Source organism: Gossypium raimondii, chromosome 7 (genome assembly GCF_025698545.1).
Source record: "Gossypium raimondii isolate GPD5lz chromosome 7, ASM2569854v1, whole genome shotgun sequence".
Taxonomy (NCBI): domain Eukaryota; kingdom Viridiplantae; phylum Streptophyta; class Magnoliopsida; order Malvales; family Malvaceae; genus Gossypium; species Gossypium raimondii.
This window is the reverse complement of record NC_068571.1, coordinates 4863721-4881840: the sequence shown is the minus strand read 5'-3', so window position 1 is coordinate 4881840 and position 18120 is coordinate 4863721. Positions and strand designations below refer to the sequence as shown.

The 18120-nt window shown below is 33.2% G+C and overlaps 3 protein-coding genes and 1 pseudogene across 3 annotated transcripts; 3 read left to right on the top strand and 1 right to left on the bottom strand.

Moving 5' to 3' along the window:
• Positions 1-5253: 5253 nt before the first annotated feature.
• Positions 5254-6223, top strand: LOC105764891 (CENP-B homolog protein 2-like; annotated as a pseudogene).
• A 3184-nt stretch (positions 6224-9407) lies between these two features.
• Positions 9408-10624, top strand: LOC105761011 (protein LATE FLOWERING). The gene is made up of 2 exons (XM_012578656.2): positions 9408-9757; positions 9852-10624. The coding sequence occupies exon 2, from the start codon at positions 9854-9856 to the stop codon at positions 10442-10444; it is 591 nt and encodes a 196-aa protein (XP_012434110.1). The 5' UTR covers positions 9408-9757; positions 9852-9853; the 3' UTR covers positions 10445-10624.
• A 1753-nt stretch (positions 10625-12377) lies between these two features.
• On the bottom strand, positions 12378-15330 carry LOC105761018 (uncharacterized). Its single transcript, XM_012578668.2, has 4 exons — positions 14949-15330; positions 14570-14631; positions 14376-14480; positions 12378-12788 (listed from the first exon to the last, which is right to left on the bottom strand). Exons 1-4 carry the CDS (start codon positions 15166-15168, stop codon positions 12657-12659), a joined length of 519 nt encoding a protein of 172 aa, XP_012434122.1. The 5' UTR covers positions 15169-15330; the 3' UTR covers positions 12378-12656.
• Positions 15331-17155: 1825 nt separating this feature from the next.
• Positions 17156-17888, top strand: LOC128042470 (B3 domain-containing protein At3g25182-like). Its single transcript, XM_052633811.1, has 3 exons — positions 17156-17182; positions 17275-17468; positions 17510-17888. Exons 1-3 carry the CDS (start codon positions 17156-17158, stop codon positions 17886-17888), a joined length of 600 nt encoding a protein of 199 aa, XP_052489771.1.
• Positions 17889-18120: the final 232 nt, after the last annotated feature.

The following is an 18120-nucleotide window of genomic DNA, read 5'->3' as shown; positions in this document are numbered from 1 at the left end:
GGTTCAAAGGTTGGAAATCTAATAAGGAAGAGTCTAAATTAAGACTATCCCTTTGAATTTTATTGTCTAAAACATTGATTGAAAAATGGCAAGATGTCGTGTTGGTGACAAAGCTTAAATGAACAAGCAAGCAATGATCACCGAATAATAATAAAATGTTGTTCTTGGAGAAGAAAATTCTTCATTAGCGCATGAGCATTTGGTATGACTCTCTAGAAATGGTGAAAATGATAAAAAGAGCTTCATATTCTGCATCCTTGAATTGTGATAGTGGAGGATTGAGAAAAGGCCGAAACTTTTTACTCTTGGGTTACAACGGGAGGAAGATGATACAAATTTTTGTATCCCAGTGGATCAAACTTGGAGGTTTATAGTGGGGGGCAATCTGGTCAAGTGTTTCTTTGGAGACGCCAGCCGAGCAAAAAGGCGCTATAGCACATTAGCGATAAAACTTTAATAAACTTTGAGTAATAATAACCCAAGTGATAAGGAGGGATCATTCTCGAAAAACGACATTCTGCATTCATTCAAATGTCATTCATACATGCCTAGTTAGGAGCATTTGATTCATTCTGTTCATGACATCTAATCATTAGGCATAATTAGGTTCATAAAGTGAATTATACAGGTCATGTTCCACAGAGAACAGATCGGTGAAATTATAAAGCCTTATCATCCTGAGCAACAGTGGAGCAGGTTGAAAAGCAGCAGATCTTGTCTTCATGTATTGACATGAAGTATATCAGAGAAAACAGATCTTGTCTTCATGTATTGACATGGAGTAGATCAAGGATAATAGATCTTGTCTTCATGTATTGACATGGAGTAGATCAGAGAAAATAGATCTTGTCTTCATGTATTGACATGGAGTAGATCAAGGATAATAGATCTTGTCTTCATGTATTGACATGAAGTAGATCAGAGAAAATAGATCTTATCTTTATGTATTGACATGGAGTGGATCAATGATAATAGATCTTGTCTTCATGTATTGACATGGAGTAGATCAAGGATAATAGATCTTGTCTTCATGTATTGACATGAAGTAGATTAGAGGTAATGTATCTTGTATTCATGTATTGACATGAAGTAGATCAGAGAAAACAGATTTTGTCTTCATGTATTGACATGACGTAGATCAAAAATAATGGATCTTGTCTTCATGTATTGACATGAAGTAGATCAGAGGTAATGGATCTTGTCTTCATGTATTGACATGAAGTAGATCAGGGAAAACAAATCTTGTCTTCATGTATTGATATGAAGTAGATCGAAGATAATGGATCTTGTCTTCATGTATTGACATGAAGTAGATCAAAGAAAGCGGATCTTGCCTTCATGTATTGGCGTGAAGTAGATCCAAGAAAATGGATCTTGTCTTCATGTATTGACATGAAGTAGATCAGAGATAGCAGATCTTGTCTTCATGTATTAGCGTGAAGTAGATCGAAGAAAGCAGACCTTGTCTTCATGTATTAGCGTGAAGTAGATCGAAGAAAGCAAATCTTGTCTTCATGTATTGGTGTGAAGTAGATCAAAGAAAGCAGATCTTGTCTTCATGTATTGGCGTGAAGTAGATCAAAGAAAGCAGATCTTGTCTTCATGTATTGGCGTGAAGTAGATCAAAGATAGCAGATCTTGTCTTCATGTATTGGCGTGAAGTAGATCGAAGAAAGCAGATTTTGTCTTCATGTATTGGCGTGAAGTAGATCGAAGAAAGCAGATCTTGTCTTCATGTATTAGCGTGAAGTAGATCGAAGAAAGCAGATCTTGTCTTCATGTATTGGCGTGAAGTAGATCGAAGATAGCAGATATTGTCTTCCCATACTGGTGGCGAAATAGATCGAAGAAAACAGATATTGTCTTCATGTACTAGCATGAAGTAGATCAATGATAGCAGATATTGTCTTCCCATATTGGTGGCGAAGTAGATCGAAGATACAAGTCTTATCTCTCTGAAGTAGTAGTGGAGCAGACAGAAGTAACCAATCCTATCTCCTTGAAGTTGCAATGGAGTAGATTAAAATCACAGATCTCATCTCTCTGAAATTGCAGTAAAGCAGATCGTATCCGATTACCTTTAAGTTGTAACATAACAAGTTGAAGCTATAAGTTTTATCCCCCTGAAGTTGCAGTGGAGCAGACTAAATATAGCAAATTTTGTTCTTTTCAGAAGCCACAAGGTACGAATCCTATCTCCTTGACGTTGCAGCGGATTGAAGCACTGGTTCCTCTGAAGATGCAGTAGGAATGAACGACACTACCTGAAGAAGAAAAGCACTGATAAAGTCGAAGCTCAGTAAGACCGAGCACAATTGGGCTTTTAGTCTTTGCTCTATTCCCGTTACACGACAATGAGCAAAGAGGGGCAGCTATACAAGCCCAAATATGCCCGGGCCCACATAATAAACCAAAACAGGAAAAAATAACAGGCCCAACAACCAATTTTCAGACCCCAGCCCAAAAAAAAGTCAAAATTTCAGAAACCCTAACAGCCTTAGCCGCCGCAACTACTGCCCTCTTTGCGCACCTCCGCAAGACTCAGAGTCGCACTCCTCGCACACCTCCGGAAACGTCGCGCACACGCCTCCAGAAGTACCTGCAGCAACAAACACAAAACAGAAGGGCAAAAATCGGGCAACAAATTACGGATAAACAACAGGATAGATTGATCTTTGATTTTTAGATTTTCTTCTTTTCTATTTCGGCTATAAAAGCCCGATTTTTAATCTGTATAAGTGGGGGGATTCAGTGTAAAAAACCAAAAAATAGAGGGAAATACAGATCAAATTTGCTTTTTTTCGAAGGTTTTTACTTTGGTAGTTTTCGTCGTTTCTTTTTGTTTATATTTCTTTTTTTATTTCTTTTTATTTTCTTTTATTTTCATTTTGTTTTACCTAAAATAACATAGAAAAGAAAGAAAAACTTACCTGGACGCCGGAGTCGTCGAGACCGGTGTCATCTCCGTCAAAGTCGGAGCATGGGCATTAGGCTTGATCGGCGGCATAAAGAGCTAGGGGATGAAAACCCTAGCAGAGCATTTGGGGTTTTTTTAATTTTTTCCCTTTCATTCTGTTTCAAATGGTTTTATGGAAAAAATTTAAACAACAGAGGTAAAACGGCGCCGTATTGATGGCCAGACCCGCGTGGTGACCTGACCCGGAGGGGAGGATCCGCACGTTCTGGCCTTAAAGGGTAAATTTGCGCTATTGGTCCCTCCAATTTGTGAGGCGTTTCAATCAAGCCCATCTTATTTCTTTTAGATCGTGCTGCATGATTTGCTTATGTTTCAATTTGGCCCGTGATGCTGCGCAACGTTTTGAGAGAACAGATTAATTTCAATTTGGGTCCTTCTTTTGTTGTGCGCACTTTGATTAGGTCCATTCGCGTGTTTTCTAATGCTAAATGCGGCCCTTAAATTCTGTTTAGTTTTTAATTTGATCCTTAATTGGTTTTTTTAATTTCTTTTATATTATTTGACATTTTATTATTATATTATTTATTATTATTATATTTTCTATACATATATTCGCATATTTTATATATCATGTATATGTATATTTAACGTATATATATTTTGAGCTTTATACATGCATGCATATATTTCATTCACACATTTTATTTTAAAAATTTCTTTTTATATAAGTTTTTATTTTAACTTTCACATGCTTTATATTTTATACATACTTATACATTTTTATTTTGTAAATATATATACATATACATACTTTTATATTTTTATTTTCATGATTTTCAAATACATATACATGCATTTCTTTTATCAGTTTTGATTGATATATTCCATTCCATCTTTTTATATGTATCTTTGTATATGCGTGTTAAATATATGTGTACACATATTTGCAAATTTACTTGTATATTGTACTTGTATATATATATTTGTAAATATTTAGTCATATATGCTTTAAATTAAAGTATTTGTATCATATTGTACATTAATTTTTTTAACATACCCTTTTGAAAATATAGTTTGGTTTTAACCATACATCAAAGTTATTTTCTTGATTCAAAAGTTTTTTTTTGAATAAAAGCAATATTCGGAGTTTGGGATTTTTGAGGGAAATTGAGCCCTAACGTATTGGGTTCTGATTTTCTTTGATGATCTTAAATAACCGAGGATATTCTTTATTCAAAATGCATGAGTATAAAAATCATTTTTGAGAACTTAACTTGTTGTGTCCTAACGTATTGGGTGTGGCATGTTATTTTCTCAAAATGAAGATTTTCACATAAAATAAAGTGATATTCAAAGTTCGGGGATTATGAGGAATTGTACTCTAACGTATTGGGACTCGATTTCTTTACATGACTTGAACAATTGATTATCCTTTTTCAAATTTCATCATTTGAGTTGATTTTAAAATCTTTTTAACCTTTGGCACTAAGACATTAAATGATCAATTTGGTACCGATTTTGGGCGTTACGAGAATGCTAACCCTTCCTCGTGCGTAACTGACTCCCGGACTCATTTTCTCAAAATTCGTAGACCAAAATAATTTTTAAGGTAAGCCGATCACACCTTAATAAAGGATTGGTGGCGACTCCAATTTTATTTTTAAAGTCGACAACTAAATTTTTGTTTTCAAAAAGACGGTTTCGACACATGTCTAAGCTGTGCCCTGATCTTATCAATTCACTAGCATTCCGGTATATCCTCTGCTGTAGTATGTATTTACTATGTATGTATTGTGTAATATCATGCTTCCTATTCTGAATTACAGATATTTTTCAGTTCTGGGTTGGAGCTTATGGAACTGTTAGATGGACATTATGATATCCTCACATTGATAGGATACCTAGTGAAATGTTTTTTTTTAATTGAAGTTGTGACTTAAGATCAGTTTGAAGACATAAATGTACTTTATTGTTATTTTCATTACCTTACTAACTTGAGATTATATATAATGCAAATAATTTGGTATTGTGCTTTCCCTGTAACACATATGTACATAACTTGTTACGTTGTCTCATTTGGAATTATTGACATCATGTGGCCTCTGCATCTTCATGAACTGCTTACGAAATTTATGATATTTAATTTGAAAATGGAATTATCGAAAATCGCTTCTTTTTATTACTAATTTGGTAGAGTTGAAAATAGAATTTGATATTTAAAGATCATGTTCTTTAGCGGCGTAATCTAAAGCGGCGATTTTTGTGGTGCTTATCAAAGCGCCGCTATAGGGCCAAAAAAAAACCACTAAAAACCTGTTTTGCTGTAGTGATTGACAAATGAGATGAGAAAAACATCATGTGAGTACAAAAATGAGCATCCTTCTTCAAGTCAAAAAAATTTGCAACAGTGGGTTCAACAAACATTTGATATCTCTGTTAGCCAATCAACAATATCAAATATTCTTAAAAGGTCATCTGAATATTTGTCAAAAGAGATAAAGAATAACAATGCTAAAAGGGACAAATCAGCCAAATATCTCGAGTTAGAGAAGATATTGTATGAGTGGTTTCTCCAATATCAAGAGAAAGTAAACATGATTGCAGAAATGATTCAAACTAAAGCAAAAGAGTTTCTGCAAAAAATGTATGGTGATGCAAATTTCGAATTTAACTTCTCAATTGGTTGGCTAGAACGGTTCAAGCCAAGACATGAGATTAAGTCTTATAGAAGATTTGGTGAAAGTGGTTCAATTGTTATAGAGACTATTGAAGATGTTTTACCTCAAAGAAGAGCTAAATTGGAAAATTTTGATTGGAGGGATATCTATAATCGGTTTATTTTATCGTTTGCAAGCAGATCATTCACTGGCTACAAAGCAATTAGAAGGACGAAAAAATGACAAGGAAAGACTTACTATAGTGGTTTGTTGCAATGGGGATGGTTCAGATAAAGTGCCTCTTTGGGTTATTGGTAAGTTTGCTAATCCTAAATGCTTTAAACATGTGAATATTGACAATCTTACTAGTAATATCAAGCCAACAAAAAATCATGGATGACTGGATTACTTTTTCAAGATTTTATTCGCTGGTTTGATGCTAAAATGACAGGTAGAAATGTTGCTTATAGTAGACAATTGCCCAGCCCATCCCAAGGTTATTGAAGGCTTGAGAAACGTTGAATTATTCTTTTTACCTCTAAATTCAACATAAAAAATTCAACCATGTGCTGCTGGAATTATAAGAGCAGTTAAGATTTATTATCGGCACCGCTTTTATTCTAGCATATTGGAAGGTTATGAGAAATGAGAAATAAATCCTGAAAAGATTAATGTATTGGATGCAACCCATTTTATTAATGTTGCTTGGAATATTGATGTGCTTCTTGGAATATTGATGTGAAGCCTACAACCATTGCAAACTGTTTCCGGCATTACAAAATTCGGTTCGAGAAGGATATGCCTCTCCAACAAAAAATTGGTGATGTTGAAGGCATTCATAAATTAAAAGAAGTAATTTCTGATTTACACTATAGAAATGTCATAGATGTTGAGCAGATTTTGAATTATCCAAGTGAAAATGAACCTTTGAAGGAGTCACTTACGGATGAAGAAATTATTCAAGAAGTAATGGATGTGCCAACTGATGACGAGCAATATCCAGATGACAATAATGTTTTACCATATGTTTCTCCAAAAGGGCTTTTCTAGCTGTGGAATGTGGATACCTTGAAGAATTATTTAATATAACATGAGAAGAATATATCAGATTTTGTTTATGCCCTTCCAAAAGTTAAAAATGAAATTGTATTTGATTCACATGCAAAGAAGCGTTAACTATAAATGCATATTTTAGCAAAGAATAAAATTGAAAAAAAATAAGAGTTGCCTAGAAAGTACTTTAGTTTTTGTATTGTATATAAAATTTTCAATATATTAAATGAATTATTTTATATTTTTATTTGGCCCTTAAGGATTTTTCTAAAATTATTATCTTATGTATTTAGCGAGATTATTATTTTATCCCTTGGCCCAAGTTAGGACCGAAAAATTATTATTTAACGAGATTATTAATTTATCGAATATTCATTTATCGAGATTTTTCTATATGCTTTATTAATATTATTAAAAAATTGATACCACAACTTTTATTCCATCATAAATTTATAATTATTTTATGACACTCATGAAAATTGCATCCTTATAGTTATTATTGGAAAAATTCCAATAAAAGGTAATAATTCAATCATAAATTTATAATTATTTTATGTTTTAGATTTAATTAGTGTGATACCTTTTTATTTTAATTATTAATATCATATTGTAATAAATGTATTCTATGTTCATCATTAGAGGTGTTAATGGGTTGGGTCGGGTCCATACAAGATATCTAGATCAATTTTTCAAGTCTGGGCCTGACCTAACCCGAAAGTGTGCCTGTTTTTTTGCCAAAGCCTGACTCAATTTAAGAAAGGTAAACCCAAGCTCAACTCGGCTTGCCCATATTTAATTTTTTAAATTAGTTTTTATTTAAAAATATTTTTTTAAAAAAAATATAATACACTAAATGCACTAAAATAAAAGTTTTCTAACACATTAAAAATATTTATATTAAAAAAACACTACCATAAATATAATAAATGATTTATTATATTAAAAAACACAAATAAATATAATAAATATTTTATTTTATTAAAAAAATTTAAATTTTATATTTTGAGTTGGGTTATTTAGTTGGTATTTGTTTTTAGGTTTTGCGTAATGGGTGTAATTTTTATTGGGTTAGTGATTTATAGAAATAGAAATATAAATAATTATTATTTAACATATATAATTAATATAATATTTTTATAACATAATATATTTTGGGCAGGGCAGGCTGGCTTGGGCCAAAAAACTTGTCCACGGCTTGGCCCATATAGAAAATGGGCCTTAAATTTTATCTAAGTCCATTTTTAGGCCTCGTATTATGTCTAAACCCTCCCATTTTTTAGACAGGCCTTTCGGCTTGGATGAGTGACCCGGTCATGAGTAGATTTAGGGGTGAGCGTTTGATTGAATCGAGTGAAAAAATTTTGAGTTGACGAGTCTTACTTTATCATGCTAATTTAATTTAAAAATTTTTCGAATTAAGTCGAGTGAAATGAAATTCAAGTCGACTCAAATCGAGTGAAATTATTTGAGTAAAATTAAAAAATTAAACATGTCAAATTAAAATCTTGTTACAGTATAACTAATTACATCTTAGAGTACATAAATTTGAAGCCATATATATTTAAAAACTTTTTCAAAAGAAAAAGAAAAAGAAAAAGATACTTTAGTTTGATACACTTAAATCATTAATTAACTTATTCAGGTCCCAAAATTATTATTTTAGAAAATTTTAAATTTTAAACTTTCTTTATATATTCTTTACAACTTTTTTAAAATTTATAATTTTTTTAAAATATAAATTTTGAAAATTTTAAAATATTTTGAATTTTAAAATTATTTAAATTTTTGATATTTATTTTGAATTTATTTTGTAATTTTTACGAGAGAGACCAATTTACTCATTTTCAAAATTGACAGGACCAAAAGGGTATTTACACCAATATGTTATTCAAATTATTGAGTTATTCGAATTGTAAAGTTCAACTCGACTCGAACTTGAAACTCAAATTTTTGACTCGAATAACTTGAATAACTTAATTCGATTAACTCGAAATTTAATTTTTTTTTCATTTTTTCAAATTGAATTGAATTTTGCTAACTCTAAATAAGTAAATTCATCATTAAAGATATTTTTATATTTATATTATTTAAATTAAATTTAGGTCGAGTTAAATTAATTCGAAAAATAAAAATTTTATCGAAGTAAATCCGATCAAAATTAGAGGTAACACACTAAATGAACCACCTAACTTGTAAACAATTCAGTTTCACTTGTATATACCTTAGCTTTCTCTTGCCCCAAGTTACATAATTCTTTGATTTTGCCCCCTAATTCCATGCATATCTAAATATTTTCATGGTTGAGTTCAAATATTGCCAAAAAAGAAAACACAGATGAGGAATGCGGTGTGTGGGCAAACACAATGACCAAGACGAGTTGAAGAAGAGCATTGGGTTCTCCAATCTCCACATGAAGATGCAACAAGGCATGGACCCAAAAAAGCCAAATTGCATGGGATTGGCGGTGGAAAACGCAGCACTAGTGGCTGTTGCTGTCAGCCCCATAACCATTTTTTTTTTAAGTAAAAAAAGAAGAAGAAGAAGCTGAGAGATCAATGCTGAATACAGCAGCAGCAGTACAATAGAGCCAATTTGCATGCAGAGCACATAGAAAGAGAAAGAGAAAAGGGTAGCAGCAGCCAGCCACCACTCAGTTTTCAGATCAAGTGGGGACTGTGCATGACTGACTTTATAGCTTTTTAATTAAGGCACCCAATCCCAATCCTTTCATATTGGCCATTGAATATCACCATTCTCATCTTCCAAGCTCACCTCTCTGATACTCTGACTTCCATTCAAGTCATTTCCCATTTTCCAACCCCATTAATATTTAACATTTCTCACCAATGACTCCCTTTCATGTTCAGCTTCCACAACCCTATTGGAGAATACTTCCCCACTTATCTCTTTATCTCTCTGTTCCATTGCCCATACATACAACTCTCCATTTATTAATTATTTATGTTCTCACTCTTCACGTTTTCCAATTCTTCAGAACTTAGCTTCTGAATCCGAACTCTCTTTTTTTTCCCCTTTCTTTTCCTATCTGATCATAACCCACCAAATGCTAAGTTCTTCTATTATAGTACTTGTTCAAAACACCTGCCATTTCTTGTTCTCTTTTTCAAAGGTTTTTACTTTTTTCAATAGATTCCTACCATTTCTTTGTCTTATTTTATATATATATTTGCATGAAAACTGATGACCATTGTATCGATCCACAGGTATGGAAGATGATCATGGAGAGAAAGTGTCTCATCAACCCAATGTAGATGATGGGACAATAAGGGTTTTCCCTTGTTTATTCTGTTCAAGAAAGTTTTACAGTTCTCAAGCTTTGGGAGGTCATCAAAATGCTCACAAGAGAGAAAGAACTGCTAAAAGGAAGGCTAAAAGGTCATCAGATTATGGACCAACCACCAACTTTTCATCTTCTCCGACATTACCAATTGTTTATGCACCAGCTGCAGCAAGTCACCACCATTTAAGCTTTTTACACTCTCCGATGTATATAACAGCGCATGCTGCCAACTTCCATTATCTCCCAAATCCTCACCACAGGTTCGGGTCGAATGGTGCAGCCAGATTTGATAACAATGCAGTGTTTTATGGCGAGGGTAACAATGTTTGTCACCACCACCATCATCAAATTGACCATAAAGACCAGCAAAGTTATAACTTCAATTGGCAAAGGAGCATAAGGTGCAGTGGAGACTTCACTCAACAGCTAACAATGGTGGAAGATAATAATCAAGGCATTGGGAGTGCTGATCATACGGATAGAGATCAAAAGCTAGACTTATCTCTTCATTTATGAATTAAGAGAGAATGATGATGAGCCCTTTTTTTGGTTAGAGGAGTTTACTATTGTTTTGCTTTTATTCTTCTATCACATGCTTTTACAATAAAAATGATATGATGACTTCATTCTTTGTTTTGCAAATGATATGATGAAGTTGATGAATAAAAACAATAATGGAAATGGAGTTGGATAGGTCTAGCAGAGGAGCAATAAGGCCCCTTCTCAGGCCATTCTTTTTCTTGGGTCAGATCTTTACTATTATAGTGTAGATATTTATAAAAGAAACCCAATGTTGAAAGGAGCTTGGTTTGGTTCACTTGGGTGGCATTTTTCACAAAGAAGAAAAAAAAGCTGCCTTTTTTTGTTTAGCTGACATTGATGATCTGATAAAATGCTTTACTGCTATTAACATCTCACAACACAGTTTTTATTAAAATATGCGCATTGGCTTGTTCCTGAACACAAAACCATTACTATAAGAACTGGAGAGCTTACGTTTTTTTTTTATAAATAGGGTAAAAAACAACTGTAGGGTTTTCATGGTGATAGATGTGTTTGTGACTGTACTTACGTAAAAGTATAAACATATGAATCACATGCGGAAAGCTTCGACGCTGTTCGAGAAAGTGATCGGTTCTCTTACAAATCTCCTCATTTTCTTACAACACAAACAAGGCTGCTTGGTCTAACGTATCGAGTACTGCGGGCCATGTTATTCCCTGTAAAGGTACACTAATTTCATTTCCTTTGAAACTAAAGCTTTCTTTATTAGAAAAGGCTAATATGAATTTTCATGATCATATATCAATTGAAATGGATCCCTGAAATGGCTATTGCCCTGTATGCTGAAAAGGGCTTCATTTATGTTTTTCTAGTAGTAATGAGTTCATCTGTCTGAAGCTTGAATCTACTTAGCTAAAGCATATATGTTGATGCCTTTAGTCCCTCTAGCTTTTCCTGTTTAGTGTGGTTATCAAAATGAACAGACTCTTTTAAGTTTTACTAATTAAACCATGTACCATATTTGTCCTTGGATAATTTCAAGGATTCTGCAGGGGCGGAGTGTAGTTGTTCTTGATGAAGTGCCCATCAAGGGAGCAATGTTCATGATCATGTATCAAATGAACAAGGTACATAACCATTAACACATCCTCTCAGCATTTACAAGCTAATTTCAAGCTTTGCTTCTGATATAGACAAACCATTTACTGTAAATAATTTATGGGTTTTCATGCAGAAGGTGGATGGATAAATTTATAACTCATGGGGTCCCCTTATCTGAGATCAACAAGGCCTTTGAGCTAATGGTTAAGGAGGAGGGTTTGCTATTGCACTTTTAAAAACCAAACTTGTTCGACGCAAGAGGACAAGTTTTGATCGAATAGAACCAAGCTGATGAAATTGTGTGAAGAGACAGTGTGTATATTACATATGCTGGCATTAGTTCCCCAGATAACGTAGGTGGATTAATATTTTTTTAATAATTTATTTAAATAAATAATAATTAATTTCAAACTAAAAAAATTATTAATTTAAGTAATTAATTATTTTTCCTTAAAAATTAATTATTTATTATATAAAGTAATCGTCTACTAATCTTTTGATGGTAATAATATTATTAATATATTATGATTTTTCAATTATGAAGATTAAATTTACTCAATAATCATTTAAGATTAACCATATATTAAATTGATGTGTGAATCAAATTTGGGTCAATCATTTTAAATAAATTATTTAAAGTAAAACCTAAAATAAACATTTTCTTGAATGGACTGAATTTGAATATAATGCAAACATACAATAGAAATATTTAAAAAATAAATTTTAATTGATAACCCATATTCAAATTTATAGACATAAAGTAATAATTATATTAATTTAACTTTAATTTTCAATGGATGGAATTCCTAAAATTAAAAGCGAGTAGAGGGACTTAATCCAGAAGTTTAAAAAGTACAGGGACTGGGGTAATTCGGCATTTTTTCTCCCTTACTTTCTCATTCACCCAAATGAAGAAAATAAACCAACTGCTAACGTGTCAGCATTCAAAAGCCTAACTTCTACAGTACATTATGTATCTTTTTTTAAATATTTAGTTGTAGATTATGGATTATAGATATTCCACACAAGATGTTTCTTCTTTCTTTACAGTGCATGCCTACAAATTATATAAGAGTGTAACACAAAATTTGGATGATAGACCATTATCATGATCTTGCATTTGTCATTTGTACTTTTCCATTATTTTTCTGGCTTCTTCTACAGGGTCCTCCATGGATTCACTGCCACTGCCTCCTCTTGGTCCTTGATCTTTGTTCAAGGCAATAAATACGAAATACACAAGTCCCATTGTGGCCTGTTCATCCAGAAGAACACGTTATTATTCATCACTGTTAGTGATTACGATAAAATGGGGCTCTGCCTATAGAGGCTGCCACCATCTTGGCAACTGGGAGGGGAGGTGAATAGGGGACCTTCTTGCAGATGACCAACCAGTGTTCATTTTAAACATAATGGACATACAATTCTTAACCTTAAAGTTCAGATAAATAATCTAGAAATAAAAATACTCTTATTTTTAGTGATGGACCCGCAATTTTAACAACTGAAAAGACAAGGAAAAACGAAATATAACGTAGATACATAGGCATGCAGTTAAAATCTTCTAGCAGATGAGCAACAAGGATAACTGCTTCCCATATTCCTCGAGGAAAAATAAACGAATAGTCAAATTAGATATGCAATAGCTTTTCAAATCATTAACAACTAAGCCAGTGGCTCTTTAAGTTATCTGATGTTCACAAATGCAAATTCTACTTGGTACCTGATTCAAGCATAGACATTGAATTTTTTACTCTTAGAATTAAAATTAGGTGACTTTCAGCACTTGCAGGTATCCAAGAAAACCAAGTAGTGAAGGTTCCGATTTATGTTACCAATGTTTCTTCTTGTGATTCATAAGGATGTTTTCCAGGTTTTTAACAGTCACTGGCAATCAGCCATTGTCTGACAGTAGCGAGCCGAATACAACTGTCTAAAGCTGCCAAATAAAATTTTATATTTTGCATTTCACCAAGTAAAAGTTGGTTCAAATTTTATTAGCCTATCAGCACAGAGATGATGTGGTTCTATTATTAGATTCAGATTTAAGTAACAACACTTGATATTTGCGACAGTTTCGTAAAGGTATTCAAAAGGGAGACCTGAATATGTAACCAAACAACTAAGGCCTCAAGGCAGTAAGGTTTCTTTATGTATCACACTCAGATTAACATGTAGATAACATTCTTATAGATTATAGACTATGTTATTTGATTGCGGGAGCAGGAGTGAGTGCCAGGAACAGTTAGTTATGTGTCCTACACGGATATGCTCAATTTTTCGAATGAGGGTTGTACCTTTGCACCCATGTCTTGATATCTCTTTGACATGAGTACCTCAAGAAAAATGAAGAGTCTGAGCAACATAGGTTGCGTGTTAATTCTAAGTATAAAGACGCTCTAACCATGTAAGTGCAAAAGATGAGACGCACACCATATATTTGATTGTAGTTGTATGTAGCAAACTTCTACTGTCCACAAGGGCCTGTTCTCTCTCCTCACTTCTAAATTTTAATAAACAATAGGCCCACTTTGTGCCACTGAAGCAAAATATAAGTATTTTGCAATTCCACAAGCCATAGCTTGCAGTTCCTACTGATGCGTTTAGCTTCTAGAACTGAATTTAGGCTGCTACCTAAGCCTTTCCTGAATATATACGTAATTCATAATTGGAAGAAACGCGCAGAATTTCATGATGATTACCAAAGCGACTACACTAAAACTGGCACCGGTAAATCATTCATAGAAAAAAGGCATATAAAGAACATACTGAGGCAAAAGCAATACAAAATCATCAATCATATATTCCTCTAGATGGAAAGAAAGTAAGAAATAAAACATACCAGCGCGAAGAAAGCTGTTGACAGGAATGACTTGAGTACAAAAAGTGTCACAAACAGAACGACAACTGAAACAGAGATCCTTGCGATTGGTCTTGGGACAGAGTCCTGAACTCAAAAACATAGGGACAAGTATATTCAACAATGTCTTTTATCCGGACACTAGAATCACAGAAGCAAAAAGATTGAACTTTTACCGGCACTAAATTGGTTCCAGCTTCAACTCCATCCTTCCCAACCTTCCATACAGTCTGAATAACTAATAATAAAGTTCAAAATGGTTGTTAGTACAAATTGAAAACAAGAAAATGAACCTTGTATGCTTGAATCAACATGAACCCTACAGCTTATCACATGATTATCTGCAAAGACCATACTAACCACAAGACCTACATTACATCACAGTTTCAATTTATGTTACTAACATTTTGATTTATTTCATTAGCTCAATAGGATTAGAGATAAACAAACATAAATCACAAACCCAATTCTCAGAAATATCATTTTTGAACATCCATCAACATGGCAATGCTTATTCCGAAGAATTAAAAAGGAAGAGAGAGCAAAAAAGCAAACCTTTGAAGAAGTTGGACTGAAGTGCATAAACCAAGGGTCTTGGTGCTAAGGGCTTGTTAAATTGAATATTTGAGAAAAGGGTTTTCCTCTTTAACCTTAAAAAGGATGTGGGAGACAAGAAATTAGAGTGAGGGAGAGCTAGGGTTTGGTTATTGTGGTAACATTTTGGAGAGTGTGGTGATACAGAAGACATGTAATGAACCATAGGTGAGGAAGCCATACTAAATTATGTTTAGCAAGATATTTATCTTTCTGAAAAAAATCAAGAATTCTGTAATTTCCCTGTTGTAATTTGAATGTCAATACTCAAAACTGTGAGAAGTTGAAAATCTATGTCGTCCAGAATCCTGACACTTCATCTCCACCTCACAGAGGATGGGGAATAGGGCCCAACCCAGATTGGTCAAGCTTTGGAAAAGCCGGATTGAAGTTATCGGTTTTTTTATTATTAATTTTTGGCTAAATTCTGATATTAGTCCCTGTACTTTACAAAACTTATAAATTTAGTTTCTATACTTTTCGAATTGGTATTTTTAGTCTTGTACTTTTCAAATTTTGAAATTTTAGTCATGACCCAAATAGTGGCAGTTGAACCCATTTAATTAAATTCAATTACTAGTCTTGTACTATGCATACAAGTGTAGATTTAATCCATGTTCTTCAATTGTATCACTTTAATTTCTTATATTTTTAATTTTGAAATTTCAATCTTGACGCAAATGATAAATGATTATTTAAAATTTTAGTGATTAATATGCTAATATGAGATTATGGGCATCACAAAACTTAATAAATTTAACATTTTCATTTCATAAAGATTGGAATTTTAAAATTTAAAATGTACATTGACTAAAATGACCAAATTAAAATATAAATACTAACCTTTATTTTTTTCTAAGTCTTAGCCACAACAAATTGAATCCTTAAAGCAATATTTTTAGAACCGAACCAAATTGGTCGATCCAACCAATAAGACTAAGAACTGGTCTAGAATAAAGATTGGTTGAATCAATTTTATTTATTTTTAATATATATTCTTCTAAAAAATTATAATTTTTAATAATCTATTCCATCGAACCAAATAAATTAATTGAATAAAAAATCGATAATTTATATCAAGGTTTGGACCCTATTCAATTTTTGAACATTTCTAGATTTGTCTCGCATTCCGTTCAAGGGATTTTGTGATGTTGATAATGGTAAAATCTATAATGTGACAATACATAGTTTCATTGCAGTGTGGGATATTTTGGACAACCTGGTGCCTCTTACAAACTTAATTTTTACTATGATCACGAATTAATCTTTGATATTTTTATTATACCTAGACTCGATCATAGATTGAATTACAAAATTATGTTGAATTTAGTTTTGTTTTGAAAATTTTGCTCTTTCCAATCACAAAGGTTACACAAATTTCATGGATATATATATTTTGAAAAACATCTAGTACACTTCAAGAATGATGAAATTCTACTATTTCAAAACTCAAAAGCTATTCTATACCTATATATGTTCATTCATGCAAATCAAAGATGGGCATGTTTCAGCTATTTACATGATCACATTCTGTTAAAACTTATATTTTCACCATTAATTTCAAAAATGTATTAAGGATAAACACTTAACCCAAATTCATCCTGAGCTTTGTCACTAATAATAAACCCTAAAACCCTAAATTCAAATAAACCAAACCAAACTCATAAATTTTTAACTATTGTTTTATGACATGTGATATCACATGTAATTAAATAAATTAAATAAATGATCCCACTTTCATTTTTTTTAATTTAGCCATTTTAGGGGAAAGAAATTCAAAGACTTAAAAAAAAAAAAGCAGCCCACCGGAGAAGCCCATTGACCACCGGGAAAGCCCCTTTGACCACCACTTTAACGTTGATATTATTTATGGATATGAAGAAACAGAACAGAAAAGTTGCAAGCACAAACGTGGGGGATTGGGTTTTTTACACCTTTGCCCATTATTTGCCGCCTTTCTGCCAGTAAACAACAACTCCATTCAAATGCCCCGCCGGGAAACTATAGTTTAACGGTCATATTTCAAGAACTATTACTTTCATCTCAAGCACCCTTTTCCTAAATACACTAGATAGATAGATAGATAGACATTACATTTATCTCAAGAAAGCAGCATTCCCAGTTTCAAGCAAATACAGAAAATAATTTGTTTCAGTGAAAACGATAAGATGATGGAGCTTCTCAGTCGTGAACTCGTGATGATTTTAAGGATACAAAGATTGATCCCAATTGGGGTCATTTTGACTACTTGCTGCACGTACTCCATGTTGACCAACTGAAATTGCAGAAAAGCCACACTGCACCCCCACCACCTCAAACCCTTTGCAAACAAGACCATACGGGTTTCAAGCTGAGGTTCAAGTTCAACAACAGCGTTGGACTGAAAAGGAAACGTAATCTCAAAGCAGTAGAAGAGGAAGACGATGGCGATTGGGTAGCACCAAAACTGAAGCCGAAGAGAAGAAGGAAGCAAGATAATCCGTTTGCCCAATCCCACCAACAAACTTGCCTCCCAAATTCAGACAACTTATAGTTGAAGAGATGGGTAGTAGGGGTTTGGTTCTGGTCATACAAAAGACCATCTTTTTCTCCGACATAAACCCTACTGCCAGTCGTTTCTCCATACCCTTCTCGCAAGTCAAAACTCATGACTTTCTCAACGAGGCAGAGGCTAAAGAGTTAGATGACAAAAACCCCATGCAGGTGTGGTTGTTAGACCCATCCATGAAGGGAACAAACATTACCTTTAACAAGTGGGTTATGGGGTCAAGTTCGCTCTATGTCCTCACTAACACGTGGAACCCTGTTGTGAAGAACAACCAACTCAAAAAAGGCGAGATGGTGCAGCTCTGGTCTTTCCGGCTAAATTCCCTGCTGTACTTCGCACTCGTAAAGCTCTAGCTTCCGATCATATTTGTCACTTAAGATTTTGACTTGTTAGTACTCTTTTTTGTTTTATCACCAACCATGTTTGGCGGTTAATAGTTATTGAAGTTGCATTTTACTAGCTTTTTTTCTCAATATAGTTGAAAATTCACTCAAACTGTATGATATATACTGCTGCTTCAATATAGTGTTAAATCCCTTTGAGAGAATGCTCATTGTGATATTACATTGCTCAACAAAGTGTAGT

Coding starts and splice junctions, on each gene's coding strand:
- LOC105761011 (XM_012578656.2), top strand. CDS start 9,854: ATGGAAGATGATCATGGAGAGAAAGTGTCTCATCAACCCAATGTAGAT.
- LOC128042470 (XM_052633811.1), top strand. CDS start 17,156: ATGATGGAGCTTCTCAGTCGTGAACTC. Junction 17,183..17,274: donor AGCTTCTCAGTCGTGAACTC/GTGATGATTTTA, acceptor CTGAAATTGCAG/AAAAGCCACACTGCACCCCC. Junction 17,469..17,509: donor AGAAGGAAGCAAGATAATCC/GTTTGCCCAATC, acceptor TCCCAAATTCAG/ACAACTTATAGTTGAAGAGA.
- LOC105761018 (XM_012578668.2), bottom strand. CDS start 15,168: ATGGCTTCCTCACCTATGGTTCATTACATGTCTTCTGTATCACCACAC. Junction 14,632..14,948: donor TCAGTCCAACTTCTTCAAAG/GTTTGCTTTTTT, acceptor CTTTATTATTAG/TTATTCAGACTGTATGGAAG. Junction 14,481..14,569: donor CTGGAACCAATTTAGTGCCG/GTAAAAGTTCAA, acceptor TTTTGAGTTCAG/GACTCTGTCCCAAGACCAAT.